The sequence below is a fragment of the Hipposideros armiger genome, unplaced genomic scaffold, assembly GCF_001890085.2.
Source record: "Hipposideros armiger isolate ML-2016 unplaced genomic scaffold, ASM189008v1 scaffold_141, whole genome shotgun sequence".
Taxonomy (NCBI): Eukaryota; Metazoa; Chordata; class Mammalia; order Chiroptera; family Hipposideridae; genus Hipposideros; species Hipposideros armiger.
The window spans coordinates 483,655-499,569 of record NW_017731491.1 but is presented as its reverse complement, the minus strand read 5'-3'; the positions used below and the strand labels follow the sequence as shown (position 1 = coordinate 499,569).

Below are 15,915 nucleotides of genomic sequence, written 5' to 3'. Positions count from 1 at the left end.
GGTTTTGCAAAATTACATATAAGGATTAAAGTCCACTTCAGTTCTACACCTATCTTCCAAGAATCCTGATGAAATGCAACAAAGATATATTGCATGTGTACAATTTACAAACAACAGTAATATTTTATTTTTCAGATAAGCAGCTACCACTATAAATATTGTTCCAAATCAGTAAGGAATATCTTCTCTATCTATTGTCCTTAGACACCAAACAGAGAAGAATCCCTTTTTGTGCTGGGAAGCAGGAAGATGACAACCTCAGATCAGGCTGAGGCAAATGAACGTTTTAACGTTATCATCAGAAAATAAAGTCTTGACACACCAAAAAATATTTTTTATTTGTCTTTTTTCTTGGAAATAAATAAGGCAAACTCTCATTCCCCAAAAGAATGGACTTCTCCAAAACTCTCTAATGGATTGAGAACAACACAAACAATGACATGGTTCAGGGAATTTAAAAGCAGGACTCTTTTTGCTAGGATGCTGGGTATCCAAGCTTTAAGTCAGTAGACATTGTGCTGTTGTAAAGCATCCCTAGGATTTATGAATATTCTACAAAAACCTGACACTGTCACATATTGACATATAGATCTTGGATTTTTGCCGGAGATGAAGCCCTAATCCTGACAGTCCAGGCAAAGAAAGCATCTTTGATTATTTTAACTCTTTCATGAAATTCCTACAACAGTGTTACTCCAATAGAAACTAGAGCTCTTAAGAAACCTCAAATGACTCTAAATATTCAAACTCCCAGTTCAAGACATATCAGTGAAATAAACTAATTCTCTTGTATCATATTATTGGTTGGCAAAGTCCTAGTGTGCCCATTACTATTCTTACTATAGATATTGATAAACGCCTAGGTTTATGTACTGATTGAGATTTACATATCCCTAACAGGAGAAAGGATTTGTCAGTATATTGATTTACAGCTTTGACACCAGTTTCCAAATTTTAATTTTTTTTTATGGAAATAGATCTAAACACAAATCTAATTTATTGCTCGGCAAGAACAAATGGTGAACAGAAATGTTCTTTAAACTATTTATTAAATTTAATGACACTGTTCCCTGCTGCTATTGGAACTTTTCACTAGTATTAAAACTCCCTTAATTTAGTTTTGCTAAATGATTGGGCTTGGAACTTTATAGTGTGCATTATAACCTCCTGTGAAACTTGTTTTAAATGCATTCCTTGAGGTTCTGATCCAGAAGATCTGAGGAAGAAGCTAGAAATCTGCACTTTTAACCAAGCACCCAGGTAATTTTGATGTTATTGGTAGGCGACCACACTCTGAGAAAGACTGGTTGAACTGAAAATAAAAATTCCATGTCCACACATAAAATAAAACCAAAGAAGAGTTATGTACATATCTCTTACTTTATTCCAGAGGAACATGTGTACCTAATTCCAAAAGAATTATCGTTTTAAGCTTCTAATTAGTTGCTTACCCTACAGGAAGTACTAAAACAAGTCACACAGAATTGAAATATGGAGACTCAGGAAGGGAATCAGATTCAAAGTGTCTTATTTGGTTTTTTAGGTCTGAAAGAGACCAAACAGATATTATCTAGGCCAGGGGTCAGATAATAGCAAACTACATTCTGGGGGCTGAAACTGGCTTGCTGCCTGGTTGCACAACTCAAAAGTTAAGATTTGTTGTTACATTATAGGGTAGTTTTTAAAAATAAAAATTAGAATAATATTTTGTAGCATGTAGAAATTCAAATTAGTATTCGCAATAAAGTTTTATTAGAACACAGCCATGCTTATTCATTTACATATTATTGTCTATGGCTACTTTTGTACAACAGCAGCAGAATCAAGGAGTTGCAACTCAATTTTCCAGACAAAAAGGTTTTAATTTTTATGTAATAAAATTTATCAATATTTCATCACTTTGAGTCATGGTTCAAAAGGCTTTTCTCTGGGTATAAAGGAATTTAACCCCTGGTTTCTTCTACTTTTTGAATGATTTCATTTTTTACACACACATACTTAGTAGGGTATATTATTATATGAACAAAAAAGCTGAAAATAAATCTAAAACCTCATTTAGTAGTTCTAGTATTAATAGGCTTGTTGGTATTATTATTTTGAAGCTATTTTATGTAAATTAATTATAGGATGAAGCAAATAAGTAATTCTGTCACTCTTATTAGAAACCAAGATGTTCAGTGTAAGAAAAAAAAGAGATACAAATATAAAATCAAAGAAACATATAAAAGCCCTGAAACACTCACTGTATTTGATATGAAATTATTAATACAAACTCATTATTTTAAAAAATTATGTGTTAGTTGTGAAAGATCCTAGAAGTAATGACAATACAATATTTATGAGCATTCCTAGCTCTAGATGAGTGATCCCATTAAAAGGAACTAAGAATGCTTTAAAAAAAAACGCATGAAGCTTTCAAAGACTAAAGAAGAAATGTCAGAAGAAGACAGGACTCAAAGCTGGGTCAAGGTGAGCACAGAAAAGAAAAAATGACTACAACTGATTAAAATACACTGAATAAATACTAAAATCCATGTGGCCAAAATGATAATCAAAAAAGAACCCTTCCTCAAAAGAGGAAAAATCTGTCATTTGCTTCCACTAAAAGTGATTATTGAGAGAGAGAGAAAATATTCTGAAAATCTATAATTAAAGGGAAAGAATGAAACATTTATCTGTTTTACTAGTAGAAAGCTTATTTCATTGTAACCAAATAAATAGCAACCGAGTGGGATTTATTTCAGGAATTACAAGATAGCTCAAAATTAGGAAATCTTTTAATAAAATTTGTTACTAATGAATCTAGGGTAAAGATTCAAATGATCTCATCTCCATAGATGTTGAAAAAGCATTTGACAAAATCAACAATCATTCTTGATTTTATAAAAATCACTCTATAAGATAAAAATTAGGTGCATTTTTTCCTTATGTGATAAAATATATATTTTCAGATCAATTACAGTAGAGTTATGGTATATATATGTGTGTGTATATATATATGTGCATGTGTGTGTATATATATATATATATATATACACATACATATATATATATTGGGTTGTCGGAAAAGTCATGACGTATTTTTTCTGTTTTTTGTTGCAAAAATGCATCATGACTTTTCCGACAACCCAATATATATAATTTATTTATTTAAATTGTTCATAGTAAACAGTAATAGAAGAATCATTTCTACTTAAAGGTGTGAACAAAACAAGGATGTCTGTATCACCACTACCATTTGACATTGATTTGGAGATAATAGCCAATGTAATTAGGTGGAAAAAAATGTTGGAAGTATAGGGCCGGCAAAGTGCTCAGCTGGTTAAAAGCTCGCTTGGGAGCGCCAGCTCTGAGCAGCAGGGCTGTGGTTGGGATCCCACAATGAGGGCCAGTGACTCTCACCCTCTACAGCTAAGATGATGAACAACAGCTCGACCTGAAGCTGGGCTGCTGTGAGTCACCGGCAATGGTGTAGGCTGCAGCCCCTGCTGCAGTGGGCTGCCATGAGCTACGTGAGTGGCTGGAAGCCAGCGTGAGCAGCCAGCAGCCGGTGTGAGCTGCCGGGAGCTGCTGTGAGTGGCCAACCAATGACCAGCGACCAATAGCCTCACCTGGGAAGAGCACAATGATCATACCAACATAGGCCAGTGAAGCAACGTCCTCCACAACTAGACTGAAGAAGAAAAACAGCATTTGTCTACCTGTCTGTTCCCCTTCCACAATTCCCCAACGTTGTTCCCCTCCCTCAATTCCCTAATAAAATTTAAAAAAAAAAAAGAAAGAAAGAAAGAAGTAAGGGCCAGCCGAGTGGCACGATGGTTAAGAACTGGCTTGGGATGCCAGAGGGCCCCGGTTCGGATCCCACATATGAGGGCCAGTGACACTGCCCTCTACAGCTAAGATGCTGAACAACAGCTCAACCTGGAGCTGTGCTGCCGTGAGTTGCTGGCAACGGTGTAGGCTGCAGCCCCTGTGGCAGTGGGTTGCCATGGGCTACCATGTGTGGCCAGCAGCCAGCGTGAGCGGCAGTCCAAAAGCCGGCGACTGATCTGCCTCAAAAGGGAAGAGCGCAATGATGGTGCCAACTTGGGCCAGTGAAGCAACATCCTCCACCGCTAGACTGAAGAACAAAACGACAGCAACTTGTCTGTTCCCCTTCTCCCAATTCCCCACTGCTGTTCCCATCCCCCCAATTCCCCAATAAAAATCTTAAAAAAAAAAAGTTGGAAGTATAAAAATTGAAAAGAAAGATGGAAAACTCCTATTACTTGCAGACAATATGGTTGCATCCTGAGAAGAAAACAAGAAAAAAACTAAAAATTTACTATAAACAAGATAGCTCAGTAAGGTAGCAGAATACAAAAACATACAGGAATTAATAGCTTTTGTATATTCAAAGCCTATTTAGATAGAAAATGGAAGAAGAAAGTCCCACTTACAATGGCAACAAAAAATGATAAAATAACTAGTAATAAATCTAACAAGAGATGCAAACCTATATGAAAAAACTTTAAGACAACACTGATGGATACAAAATGAACAAATGGAAAGACACATGTTCTCAGATAAAAACATTATTTTTTAAAACTTTTTTTAATTAAAATTTATTGGGGTGACAATTGTTAGTAAAATTATATAGGTTTCAAGTGTACAATTCTGTAATACATCATCTATATATAGCATTGGAAACACATTATTAAAGTTATTGATTTTCTCTGAGTTAATGGATAAATTTAATCAGATTTCAATAAAAATTCCTATAAGATTTTTTTGGGTGTTCTCCCTGCCCCTCTTTTATAAGTAGATGAACCAATTCTACAGTTCATATTTAAAAAGTAAACACACGGCCGGCCAAGTGGCGCGATGGTTGGGAGCTGGCTTGGGACACCGGAGGGCCCCGGTTCGGATCCCACATGTGAGGGCCAGTGATGCTGCCCTCCACAGCTGAGATGCTGAACGACAGCTCAACCTGGAGCTGGGCTGCTGTGAGTCGCCAGCTACGGCGTAGGCTGCAGCCCCTGTGGCAGTGGGTTGCCATGGGCTACCGTGTGTAGCTAGCAGCCAGCGTGAGCAGCCAGCAGCCGCAGTGAGCGGCCATCCAGAAGCCGGTGACTGATCTGCCTCACCTGGGAAGAGCGCAATGATAGTGCCAACTTGGGCCAGTGGGGCAACGTCCTCCGCAGCTGGACTGAAGAACAAAAACGACAGCGGCTTGTCTGTTCCCCAATTCCCCAGCGCTGTTCCCATCCCCCCAACTCCCCAATAAAAATCTTAAAAAAAAAAAAGCCACGCATTGGCCCAATACGGGGCTCAGTTCCATAGAGAGACTGCAGCCCTCTGGCCCCACTTTAAAAAAAATAAAATTAAAATTAAAAAAAACACACAAGAATAGACAGGAGTAATCATAAAAAAGAAGAGCAAGTAATGGGAACAGCATAGTCGGATTTAATAAAATATATTTAAAAGTCTCAATAATTAAAGCAGCGTGGTGCTGATGCATAAATAGGGAGATAGACCAATGGAATAGGGTAGAAAAATCCAAAAATACACTCCAAAATATATAAGAATTTAGTAATAAAGGCTCATCTCAAAACAGTGGGGCAGGGTACATTTGGGATCTTACTCCCTGGCACATTTTGTTCAGTTTGGCTCAAATAAACTTATAAAAATTTTCAACACACACACAAACAGTGCGACAAAGATAGACTATTCCACTATTGTTATTGGGATCACTATGTAGCCATTTGGAAAATGATAAAGTTGGATTTATATCTTATACCTTACCCTAGGATGGTAATTCCAAATGAATCAATATTTTAAATGAAAATTAAAATATAATTTTAGAAGAAACTATGGGAGAATTCTTTTAATACTTTGAAATGTAACAATCACACAAAATCCAGAAGCCATAAAATAAAAGTAAATAAATTCAACCATATAGAAATAAAAAGTCTTCTGCAAGACAAAAGACAAATGGCAGGTGAAAAACACAGGAAAATATTTGTAACTCATTCACTTTCTTTTATATAAAAGGAAGAATATTAAGTATCCATATTTGCATTTGCTTATGTATGCATAAAGAAACTCTGGAAGGATTGGAAACTAAGAACATTAGTTATTTATGGCAGAGGTAGAATACTGGCTACATGGAGGGTAAGAATAGGAAACTTTTCACCGTATAACTGTATATATTTTGGCTTTTGAACCGGGTGAATATGTTGCCTATCTGAAAAGTTAAATTTTGAAAAAGTCCCAACTCTCATATAGCTTATTTTCCAGTGAAGGGAGACAGATAATAAGTAAGCATACACTTGGGATCCTAGTGAGATAACTAAATCCATGAATATAAGGAACTTATTTAATATACTTCATTAGCACCTTATAAATAGTGAAGCACATAGTAGTAGCTCAACAAATACTTTTTGAATAACTATAAAATTACTTATTTTAAATCCTCTTAAGTTTGTATGATTATGTTATTGTTTTATGTGCTTTTCAATATAAGGAATATCATCAACTGAAACTATAACAGATTGGGACAGATCCAAGATGGCAAAATAGATAAACACTGTGTGTGCTTCCTTCCATGAACACATTAAAACTACAACTAAATTATAAAACAATAAACCTGGAAAACCATCTGAAGTCTGCCTAAACAAACATTTTATAACTAATATTATAAATAAGGAGTCACGCTGAGACTTGTAGGAGGGGTGGACACATGAAATGGGCTGGCCCTAAATTTCCATGTGGTGTTTGAGAATTGGGAGGGATAGCTCAGCCTTGGAGGTTCCCCACAGAGGAGCGAGCCCCACACTGGCCTCCTCAGCCCAGAGTACTGGTGCCAGGAAGAAGAGCCCCCGCAACATCTGGCTGTGAAAAACAGTGGGGGTTCCGATCTTCCGGGTGGGATGGAAGGCTGCAGGAAATCCAGATGTCCTCTTAAACAGCCTGCACACAGACTCGCTCGCAGTCACTCACCCTGGGCTTCCGTGGAGGGATGGTGACTCGGTGGGCATCGGAGGTATACAGGGGCAGACTGAGGTGTGTGGTGTTAAGGCGAGCGCTGGAGGACAGTTGCCATTTTCCCTATGAGGGGGCCTTCTCCTGTGCAGCTAAGAGGTGGGCGCCATCTTTCCTGTGTTGAGCCTTCCACCACAGGACAAATCTGAATCTGATTGGCCTGGTGAGCTCCAGTACTCCACCCTGGTGAGCTTCGCTGGGACCTCACCCCACCCAACACCCCCAGTGTCAGAAGCACTTTCTCAACAGCAGCCAGCCCCGCCTGCATTACACTCTTTTTTAGAAAACTATTTGAGTCTAAGGGCCCCAGGCAGGTAGTGGCTGGCCTTGGTGTGCTCTGAGACTTACTGAGTAGCTCCAGGCTCAGCACTGGAACCAAACCGGAGTCTACATTAACCTGGTGACCACAACTCTTCCCACTCTAGTGACTCCTCCCTGAGGCCCTGCCTCACCCAAATCACCTACTGCAAAAAGGCTTTATCAGTAGCTAAACCTTAAGGGATCCGGCAGGTGGCAGCAGACCTTGGGGTGTCCTGGCTTTTTGCAGAACTACTCCAGGCCTGATATTGGTGGTAGCTATCCTCAGTTCGCAGCATGGCCTCCCCCACATGCCTCCAACTTTAGCACAGGAAGTGAACAACTGCAGATCACTTTCTAGATCCTAGTAGGTAGTCCCCAGCTGGTCACAGGCAGTGGGTGACATGGGCCTGCACTGGAGCCCCTCACAAGAGCCCCAGAAACAACATACTTGTAGGTTGTCTTCAGATCACAGCAGAGCACTGCCCAATTAGCCCTACAAGCAGTACACCCAAAGAGTGGTCTCAGGCACCAGAGCCCACTGGGGCAAATCCCACTCAATGGAGTAAGCCTCTTAGACAGAAGCCCATAAGCTGTGGATGTGGCCAAACCCTACAGCCAATCAGCCTGAAGGCCAATCCCACTCACTGATGTGCCAATAGAAATCAAGGCTCAACTATAACAGGAGGGCACACACAACCCACACAAGAGACACTCCTGAAGCACCCAAAGCAGGTGACCAGGGAGACCGTGCCAGGGCCCCACAGGACACCTACTACTACATAAGGTCACCAGCCAAGACTGGGAGCCATGGCAGATCTACCTGCTACACAGAAACAAACACAGAGAGGCAGCCAAGATGAGGAAACAAAGAAATATGCCCCAAATGAAAGAACAGGAAAAAACTCCAGAAAAAGAATCAAATGAAATGGAGGCAAGCAACCTACCAGAGATGGAGTTCAAAACAATGGTTATAAGGATGCTCAAGGAACTTAGAACTTCAACAAAGAGATAGAAAGCATTAAAAAGGACATAAAAACCATTAAAAAAAGGAACCAATCAGAAATGTAGAATACAATAACTGAAATGAAGAATGCACTAGAAGGAAATACCAGCAGACTAGATGAAACAGAGGAACAAATCAGTGATTTGGAAAACAAGGTAGTAGAAAACATCCAATTGGAATGGCAAAAAGAAAAAAGAATCCAAAAAAATGAAGCTAGTTTAAGAGACCTCTGGGACAGCATCAATCATAACAACATTCACATCATAGGGTACAAGAAGGGGAAGAGAGAAAGCAAGGGATTGAGAACCTATTTGAAGAAATAATGACTGAAAACTTTCCTAACCTGGTGAAGGAAATACACATACAAGTCCAGGAAGTGCAGAAAGTTCCAAACAAAATGAACCCAAGCAGGCCCACACCAAGACACATTATAATTAAAATGGCAAAGGTTAAATACAAAGAAAGAATTTGAAAAGCAGCAAGAGAAAGACAACTAGTGACTTATAAGGGAGCTCCCATAAGATTGTCAGCTGATTTATCAACAGAAACTTTGCAGGCCAGAAGGGATGGGTAGGAAATATTCAAAGTGATGAAAAGTAAGGACCTACAACCAAGACTACTCTACCCAGCAAGGCTATCATTTAAAATCGAAGGAGAGATAAAGAGCTTCCCAGATAAGAAAAAGCTAAAGGAGTTCATCACCACCAAACCAGTACTACAAGGAATGTTAGAGAGACTTCTTTAAAACGGAAAAAAGAGATCAAAATTATGAATAATAAAATGGCAATAGCTACATATCTACCAACAATTACTTTCAATATAAGTGGATTAAATGCTCCAATCAAAAGACATAGGAGAGATGAATGGATAAGAAAACAAAACCCTTACATATGCTGCCTATCAGAAACTCACCTCAGATCAAAACACACACACAGACAGAAAGAAAGTAAAAGGATAGAAAAAGTTATGTCACGAAAATGGAAATGAAAAAAATAAAATAAAATAAAAGCTGTAGTAGCAATACTTATATCAGACAAAACAGACTTTAAAACAAAGGCTACAACAAGAGACAAAGAAAGACCCAGTAATCCCGCTTCTGGGTATTTATCCGAAGAAACCCTAAATACTACTTCAAGGTGACATGTGTATATATCCATATGTTTGTTACAGCATTGTTTACAATGGCCAAGATGTGGAGGCAGCCTGGAGTTGATGGAAGAATGGATAAAGAGGAGGTGTTACATATATACAGTGGAATATTGCTTAGCCATGGAAGGGAATGTGTTCTTGCCATCTGCAGCAGCATGGATGGACCTGGAGGGTATTGTGCTGAATGGAGTATGTCAGACAGGGAAAGACAGATGCAACGTGATTTCACTTATATGTGGAATCTAAAGAACAAAATAAACAAACAAAAAAACCAAAACAAACTCATAGATACAGAAAACATTTTGATAGTTCCCAGATGGAAGAGGGGTTGGGGGTGTGGGTGAAAAAAGGGGAAGTAATTAAGTACAAATTGGTTGTTAACAAAGTCATTATGGGGATGTAGGGTATAGCATAAGGAGTATAGTCAATAATATTGTAATAACTATGTACAGTGCCAGATGGGTACCAGATTTATCGGGACGATAGATGGGAAGGGGTTGGAGGGCAGAGTGATAAAGATGAAGGGATTAAGCAGTACAAATTGGTAGTTACAAAATAGTCATGCGGATGTAAAGTAAAGCATAGGGAATATAGTCAATAATATGGTAATAACTATGTATAGTGCCAGGTGGCTACTAGACTAGTCAGGGGAATCATTTCTTAAATTAGGCAAATGTCTAACCATTATGCTGTGCATCTGAAATAAATATAAAATAATATTGAATGTCAGCTATAATTGAAAAATTTAAAAAGGGGGGAAAAGGTGAAGGGGAATAAGAGGTCCAAATTTCCAGGTATAAAACAAACAAGTTATGGAAGTGTAATATACAGCATAGGGAATATAGTCAATAATATTGTGATAGCATTGTACAGTGTCAGATGGTTGCTGGACTTATATCACTTATTATTTAGGCATATAAATGTTGAATAATTATTGTGTACCCCTGAAACTAATATAATATTGTATGTTAGCTATATTTTAATAAAAATATTTTTTAAAAAAGAAAATATAATAAATTGTACCTGTTGCCGATAGAGCTGGGAACATGTATCTTCAGATTTTCTGTGACATCTCTCATTACCCTTTGATAACCAGACATTCCTGAGTCTTTGATATAATAAGGATTGTTTCTCATTAAGAATTCCCCCAAACGATTAATAGGATTGAACTTGGTTGGAATATCAACTTCTTCCAAAAGCTTCTTTTTTTCCACTTGCATTACAATTTTTTCCATGCCAGGAACTAAGGTGGGTAGAACTTTGTCAAGCAAATATACACGAGTATTCAGTGTCATGTTTTCAGTATTAAGCCAGTGTTGGGGCAAATGATCCTCAGGGAGCTTTTTCTCAGTCTTTTTTTCTAGTTTCTTCTTCATATTATCTTCATCTATTATTTTCTGCTGCATTGCCTGAGCTCTTGCCTCTACTCTTTCAAAAAGATTTGTTTTCCATGGTTGTTCTAGCTTTGAATCCAGTACAGTTTGATCTAAATTGAAAACCATTTTCACAGGTTTTCTAAGCACAATATTCTTTGAGAGTTCAATGTCAGAGTTCTTTGTTGAACCAGTTGATATTTTTGGCTGCCCCTCCAGGTTTAATTCTAAGGGGAGGAAGGTGAAATGTAAGAAATATTAGAAGTAGATTTTAATCTATGTTACTTTTCATATTATTAGAAAAAAAGTTATTTTATATCCCTTTATATGGTGTATTCAAACACAGCAGAAAGTAACAGAAAATCAGACAACAGTGACTTTAACCATAGGACATTTATTGTTGACATAATCAGAAGTCATTCAGCAGCTCAGTGTTTTTCATTAAGTACCTAGCCTGTTTTGTTATTCTTTATTCATTTTTTTTGTGCTTGTACCTCAGGATCACAAGATAGCTATTGCAGTTCCAGGCATCTCTTATTTACAGGAAAAAAGGATTGAGAACAAAGGGGGTTTCCACTCTTGAGGATCTGTTTTATTATCCGAGAAGATCCCAGATTCCCTGCTCCAAGACTTTCCTTTACATTTCATTGAACCCTAATTAGGTTACATGTCCACCCCTAGCTGGTAAAGGGAAAAGGGATTACTATGAATAGTTTTGACCAATTGTGATATGTCCCTTTATGTCAGGGTTTAGATCAAGTTCTCTGATTTTCATCAGATTCAAGTGATTTTCATCTTCTATAAAATTGAAGATCAGTTGGCAGGCAAAAAGGTAGATAAACATCTGCTGAGTGGGCAGTGAAGAGAGTCTACCACACACATATATTTAAATACATTTTTTTCCCATGCTTATATTTCCAGCCTCTTTCATGTTTTCATTTTTAAAATGTAGCATGGAGCTATTAGACAAAAGTAGTGGACTGAGAACAGGCACCTACATCCCCTCCCTACCAAAATCTTTAGAAATGACAGAAAAAGTGTGTGTATATTTTCGTGTAAACATGAGAATGCTGACAATCATGAAGGGGGCTTTCAGGAACCAGAAATTTTGAATCTCTGAAAAATGTAAGGGAGGTGGGATTAGGTTAATTGACGAAAATATAGGACTAAAAATATGCAGGAGAATAAAGATGCTGTGAAATTTGGGAGCAACTTAGAGGCACCCCAAGTTCAAAGGCTGTAGATATGGGTAATGGGAATGAATTGCTTTTTGTATATCTTTATTGTCTTTTGAGCTACTCACCAGGCACCAAAGGCATTCGCGCCTGCACTGGGGCAAAGGGGTTTGAGATCCAGACAGGATAATGCCTCTATACACAGAGAAAATGGATTGCTCACAGACACCACTGTCTGCACGTCTTACCCCTCATTCACAATCACTGGCAGCAGGCTACAGAAAACAAACTTCATCCACAAAAAAGCAAACGGGGACTCCCAAATGCAAATGTTAGCACACACATAAGAATCACTAAATATTTAAAGAAACCATCTCTGTGACTAAATTCAACAAATGCAATAATTAATACTACCCAAGGAAATACCATTAAAAGAATAAATGTAAGGAGTCTCTAAAAGAATGTTATAGAGAGAAAGAGAGAGAGAGAGAGAGAGAGAGAGAGAGAGAGAGAGAGAGAGAGAGAGAGAGCGAGCACTTGAACACCTAGTGATCAGATCTTGGTTGCTAATATCATTCTCCAATTAAAAAAAAAATCAGGACTCATGGGAGAAATGGCTGATGTAAGGAATATGTGTGTGTGCGTGTGTGTGCGTGTGTGTGTGTGTGTCTGTGTTTGTGTGTGTATACATACATAAATATATGATGAGTCTAAAGCATCTTAGAGTGCCAGAACGTAAGGACGTGTACAAAAAAAAAACCAAGAAAAAAAAAAAAACTCTGATGATTTGTAGTATGTCAAAGGGACGCAGCAGCCAACTGAAAGAGCTGATGGCCAAAGATGAAATAATTGGAGCAATGAAATAAAGTAATATTGGATTATAACTCAAGTATACAATAAATATCCATTAGTCCATACTGATATAAATACTTGAATAAAGAAATAAACAGGGGGAAATAGACAAATGTCCTGTGCAGAAGTACTCCAAATAATTTAGTAGATATTCTGCCCTGAAGGAGGTAGAGCATAATTCTCTTCTCTTTAAGTGTGGGCTGTGCATAGTGACTTCTTCCCGAAAGTGCTGTATGGAAACAGGATGAGAAGAATAACTTTACAGTGGAAAACCTGACGAAAACCATCTCAGTCAGATGAAAAAGGTTAACATCAACAGTAAAAAGTCATGTTGACAGCATATACGATATGCTTGATAGGATGTGATGAAAATAGCATTTTACCTCTGTATAGTTTCCTCCTCCAAACCCATAATCCCAGTCTAATCATGATTCTAAAAAACCAACCAACCAAACAAAAAACCTTCAGGCAAAATCCCAACTAGGGAAATTCTACAAAAATACCTGAAAGTACTCCTTAACACATTTTTTATTTCTCTGGAGCATGTGACACTGTTGACCACTTCCTCTCCAGTGATATGTTCTTTTTGTCTGTCTGTCTGTTTGTTTGCCCAAATCTCTTCCGGGAGCCACCCTTCTTTTATTCTTCATCCATTTGGTTTAGATGGGGCTGACCTAACCCATTTAGATCCAGGGGTGGGTGGTGATCCAAATCTGACCACCTTCACGGTCATTCAAAATAAGGTAATCTGAGAAACTGTCTGAACAAAGAAAAGTCTAACTAAGTAATTTATAAAGACACCCTTGAAAAGCCAACATTTAATCTAAAGAATGTCCTAAATCCAATAGTAGATAGTATTTATGAACCTCCCTCCTAAATTTTTATTTCCTCCTTGGCTAATTCTTTTATTCCAATAAGGGGAAGTTGGGGAGGGTAGTATAATGCTCTCCTTAACCTCTCAGCTGGGTTTGGAAACAAATTAACCACTATTTTTGTGCGCTGTGGGGTGTTTTATTCTGTTTCGTCACACTACTTGTTAATATACATTGCTTTTATTTTTATTTAAGTAAGTGTGAAAGAGAACAATTCTTGAAGTCTGCAGGTTCTAATGTACTCTCTTTGCTTCTAACCTTTCCAGCATAACTCAGATATTCCACCTCCTACTTTAAGGGCGGTGCTACAGATATATAGTAAATTAATATCTACCCACCTTCCATGGCTCATTAGTAAACTCGCACATGAACTAGGGCATTCTCTATCTTTACTGCAGCCTGTTCGTGCTCCTCTAGTGTGCTTGGCTATCACAGGTTGCTAAGCAATAATCCTAGTGCTTACACTGCCCCACTAATATGCAGAATGGAAGTATTATACTTGTGTGTTTGGTTACAACTTTGTCAAACACTTTTCTCGTAGGGCCATAAAAACAAGAAAAGAAAAGGAGTCACAGCAATAGCAGGGTTAATAAATCAGGATTTATTGAACAAGCCTATCTGCAGCTGTCTTTTGATTGAGTGACCTCTAAATTCAAGGACCATAAATTACAGCATTGCCTCAAGGGCAAATTAATTCAGAGATTTAGTGGAATATAGTTTCAAACAGGTACTGGGTTTTTCAGTAGGTCAGCATTTGGACATTCCTAAACCTTTTACAGATAGATTCATTTACACGTTCACTCAGTTAATAATTAGTGATGTCTTGCTTTGTGCCCAGCACTATGCTAAACACTGAATTCGTTTTCAGGATTGTCTTCCTAAACTCTGTAAAATTAAAAGCCTTTCAACATACATTCCTTCACTCCTGTATTAATTCTTCTTCTAACATACAAAGACCTGTTGAGGCACTCCGGGCATAAATGCTTTCAACTAAATAAGTAGGAACCCAAAAGAATTCCTTATTCATATTTTGAAAGGTTCAGCTTTATAAGTGACTTTTATAATTTTCTGCATGTAATGCGTGGCTCACTGCTGGACACAACCTCAGTACAACCCTATTTAAGGAAATAAATGGAAATGAATTACAATTCACATTATAATAAGCCTTAGTAGACTCTTTCTTCACAAGGAGACATATAACATTTGTGAGACTGGCTCCTGATTAAAGTGGTGAAAATTGGCCCAGCAAGGCTATTCAACTAGATGTGTGATGTTCTCTTTAAACACAGGCCCTGTCTGAAACCCAGCTGGCTTGGTCCTATCAGGATTTCTTATGATTTCTACATTCTGTGGAATGACTGCTGGAAAAGCAGAGGAAAAGAAGCACTACTAAACACTGCTAGAACTAAAATTCAATAGCTATAGAAAAAGGTATTTTCCTGCAAAACTTTGTTAATCTTAGGGCTGTGTAATGCAACAGAGTTGAGCAAATTTATAGTTAAAAAAAAAAAAGATTTCTCAAAATACAAGTTAAGCTTATAGCCTGGAAAGTAAAATAATTAAAGAGATAAGGAATTCACAGGGAACATTTAACCACAGTATTTTCTATGTAAAGATATGTGTTTGAGTGCATTCTGGGAGCTGCCTGGCAAGATACCATCATTTTGACATGTATATATCAAGAATTAAAACACTTCATTTGAGGGCCGGCCGAGTGGCTCAGTTGGTTAAGAGCTTGATCAAGAGTGCAAGCTCTGGGCCGTCCGAGTGGCTCAGTTGGTTAAGAGCTCGCTCAAGAGTGCGAGATCTTAGCAACAGCGGTTCGAGTCCAGCCCGAGCTGAGCTGACAACAGGTGGCAGGATGGCTCAGCTAAAACAAAACAAACAAACAAAAAAACACTTCATTTGACATGTTGAAGTTGTAGCAACAGCTCCTCTTCCTGCTTCTTACACACACACACACACACTCACAAAGGAGATTCAGGATATTAGGTTTAATTGTCACTGATCACCGAATATATAGTACATTGCATTGCATTTAATATTGCAACAAGCAACTGCAATGTTTTCAGTATATATCATATTCTGGGATGAATAGACTTACACAAACAAAACATACTTCCCTCTGCCATACATGGTAAAGCAATAACAGAAATTTAAAGTACAAG

At 38.0% G+C, this 15,915-nt stretch overlaps 1 protein-coding gene across 1 annotated transcript in view; it reads right to left on the bottom strand.

Moving 5' to 3' along the window:
- EFCAB5 (EF-hand calcium binding domain 5) overlaps positions 1-15,915 on the bottom strand; it is a 114,158-nt gene that overhangs the window by 87,219 nt on the left and 11,024 nt on the right. The window contains exon 5 of the mRNA XM_019650418.1: positions 10,499-11,075. Coding sequence (XP_019505963.1) covers positions 10,499-11,075 — 577 coding nt within the window. The remainder of the gene's footprint in view (positions 1-10,498; positions 11,076-15,915) is intronic.